Source organism: Seriola lalandi, unplaced genomic scaffold (genome assembly GCF_002814215.2).
Source record: "Seriola lalandi dorsalis isolate HSWRI2012SDOR001 ecotype SW California unplaced genomic scaffold, Sedor1 jcf7180002046743, whole genome shotgun sequence".
NCBI classification, from domain to species: Eukaryota; Metazoa; Chordata; class Actinopteri; order Carangiformes; family Carangidae; genus Seriola; species Seriola lalandi.
Genome location: NW_019517306.1, coordinates 1 through 2,720, shown reverse-complemented (window position 1 = coordinate 2,720; position 2,720 = coordinate 1). Strand labels below are relative to the sequence as shown.

Below are 2,720 nucleotides of genomic sequence, written 5' to 3'. Positions count from 1 at the left end.
TCATTTATTTGCACATGTAGCTTCCTTTGTCAGTAGAGTGTCAGTCTGAGCTTGGTCCAGGTTTCAACTACTTTATCCTTATGTTCAACAAAAAAAGCCTTTCTGTGCAGCTGTTACTGGTACACGAACAGTATCTACTACAAGGTTTTTAGTGTTGATCGTCCTTTTTGCTTGGAGCTGATAAGTGTATCACATCTGGACCTCGGTTCACTATCAGGACTGAGTGTTGAAGCAACACCAACAGACTGTTAATTTTGTCGTGAAACTAGGGCTCCAGACATTTACTCTTTGTGCGTGTGCAGTGCTCACATCTTTAAGAGAAAAGGAGAACATAATAGTGTGGAGGGGGATTAACACAGGATCAGAGGAGATGCTTGTTCAGCACAGTTTTTGACAGGAGGAGGAGCAAAAAAAATCTTGATACACAGTCAGAGCCCAGTAGGGAAATTATTGACTGAACATCTAAGACCATAGTGTGGCTTCCTGTTATAGGGAATATTAAGATTTAGTTGTAATCAGCTGAGTTAAAGGAGCCCTAAACCAACCACTGTGCAAACCAATAGAAGTGCTAATTTTCCTTTCCAACGTGTATTTTCTAGGAGCTTTCTGGAGGGCAGCGTGCTGGGCAGCGGTGCCCTGCTTGGGGCTGAGGAGCTGGACCGCTACTTCCCTGACAGGAGAGTGGGCCTCTACATCGCCACATGGAACATGCAGGGAGAGAGGGTACGAGGAAATCATGGCTCTGTAGCGTCTCAAGTCTTAACACTTCCTGCACAAGTTCAGGCACCAGTTGAGTAGTAACCAAGTTTCTATCATTTTCAGGGGCTACCGACCAACTTAGATGATCTTCTCCTTCCGACAGACTCTGAATTTGCACAAGACTTTTATATTATTGGGGTCCAGGAGGGCTGTCCTGACAGGTATGATGTACCTTGTTTGTTTGTTAGTTATGATAACTGAATAAAAGTGAGTTATTATGATTGTTTACTTGATCAGGGCTGTAAAGTTATACTGATGTGTGTGCAGGAGGGAGTGGGAGACGCGTCTTCAGGAGACTCTTGGCCCTTATTACGTCATGCTGTATGCAGCATCACATGGTGTTTTGTATCTCACTGTATTTGTCAGAAGAGACCTCATCTGGTTCTGCTCAGGTCAGTCCCACTTCACACAATACAGGAAATAGACATCAGTTCACGAGTGAATGAACTCCACTAGAGCTGAAACAGTCGATTAATCAAATAGTCGATTGACAGAAATAATTGGCAACTCATTTATAATAATGATAATCGTCAATATGCTTCAAATTTCTTAATCTTAATATTTTGATTTGATAGTTACACAGATGTGTGATGACATGTTGTCTTACATAATGACATAATGTCAGAATCAGATGCTAGATCATCATTACCGGCCAAAGGAGGATTTTGATGTGGTGACATGTTTCTTCTTTGTACACTGGCACATGCACAGGGTTTTGCGTTTGAATCTGTTTGATCTGACGCCAACCACAACATTTGTTCTGTTTTACCCAAACAGAAGTGGAGCATGCCACAGTCACAACAAGGATCATCTCGCAGATCAAGACCAAAGGAGCTGTGGGAATTGCCTTTACCTTTTTTGGCACTTCCTTCCTTTTCATCACATCCCATTTTACCTGTGAGTACAAGGTTTTGCAGGTTAGTGAGGCTGCAGACTGAAGCAGTGACAACTGGCTTTTATCGGAGGGGCTGTAGATAGGATGGGTTGGAAATTTGTTCTGAAGTTAAGGAGGGATGTGGCAACTCAAAGAAAAAGTGTCAACAAAATGGAAATTGGCTTGAGAAGAAACATCATTTTTACTTCTTCAGCACACTGGCATGTCTATTGTAAATAATACAATATTACAATATAATTCTATGAGAGGTGTCCATAGTAATACTTGCATTTAAACTTTGCAACATTGAAAGCTCACGATTCTAATTTCTTATTCTGTTCTTCCTCCAGCTGGAGACGCCAAGGTTTACGAGAGAATACTCGATTACAACAAGATCGTCGAGGCTCTAGCTCTTCCAAAAGGCCTTCCAGACACCAACCCTTACCGCTCCACAACATGTAAGAATCTTTTAACTCACCCTTTGTGAAAGATGTGATAAACCAAAAGAATTAGGTGGTGTTAGGATGGTGGTGTCTCTGCACCGAGTTGAAAATAATTGGTCAGATTTTAACAGCCACTGTGGTAAGCCTCATATTCCATGTTAAAACGTCATCATTCTCAAATGGGATACACGATATTTATGTATTTAAGTAATTTTCAAAAGACAAATATGTCTTAAAACAATGTAGTCCTTCACTGGATCCATGGCTGTAATGTGTAATGCTTAAGCCTCTCTCCAGTCACACCTTATTGTCCCAGCTTTAGTCCTGCTACTGAGAGCTGAATATAATTTATTAGTTATTCATATACTTACTTGATGTTGGTAAGAGAACTTGCCGTCAATCTTTGAAAATCAAAGAATGTAATTTTTGATTGTAGCTGACGTCACCACAAGATTCGACCAGGTCTTCTGGTTTGGAGACTTTAACTTCCGGCTGAGTAAGGACCGCGTTGATGTGGAGACCCTCATGAACCACACAGGAGCCGGCAACATGGACACCCTGTTGGAGCATGACCAGCTCTCCAAGGAGATGAAGGATGGTATGTTTGCATGTAGGAGGCTAAATCTCAGTGAACACTTTTAGAA

At 41.5% G+C, this 2,720-nt stretch overlaps 1 protein-coding gene across 1 annotated transcript; it reads left to right on the top strand.

Annotated features, from left to right (window-relative positions):
• Positions 1-59: 59 nt before the first annotated feature.
• LOC111648733 (phosphatidylinositol polyphosphate 5-phosphatase type IV-like) lies at positions 60-2,704 on the top strand (the record flags this gene model as incomplete). Its single annotated transcript, XM_023398479.2, has 6 exons — positions 60-723; positions 823-920; positions 1,027-1,151; positions 1,537-1,656; positions 1,984-2,091; positions 2,513-2,704. Coding segments are annotated over exons 1-6 (658 nt in total), but the record flags the coding sequence as incomplete, so codon positions are not given.
• Between the last annotated feature and the right edge of the window lie 16 nt (positions 2,705-2,720).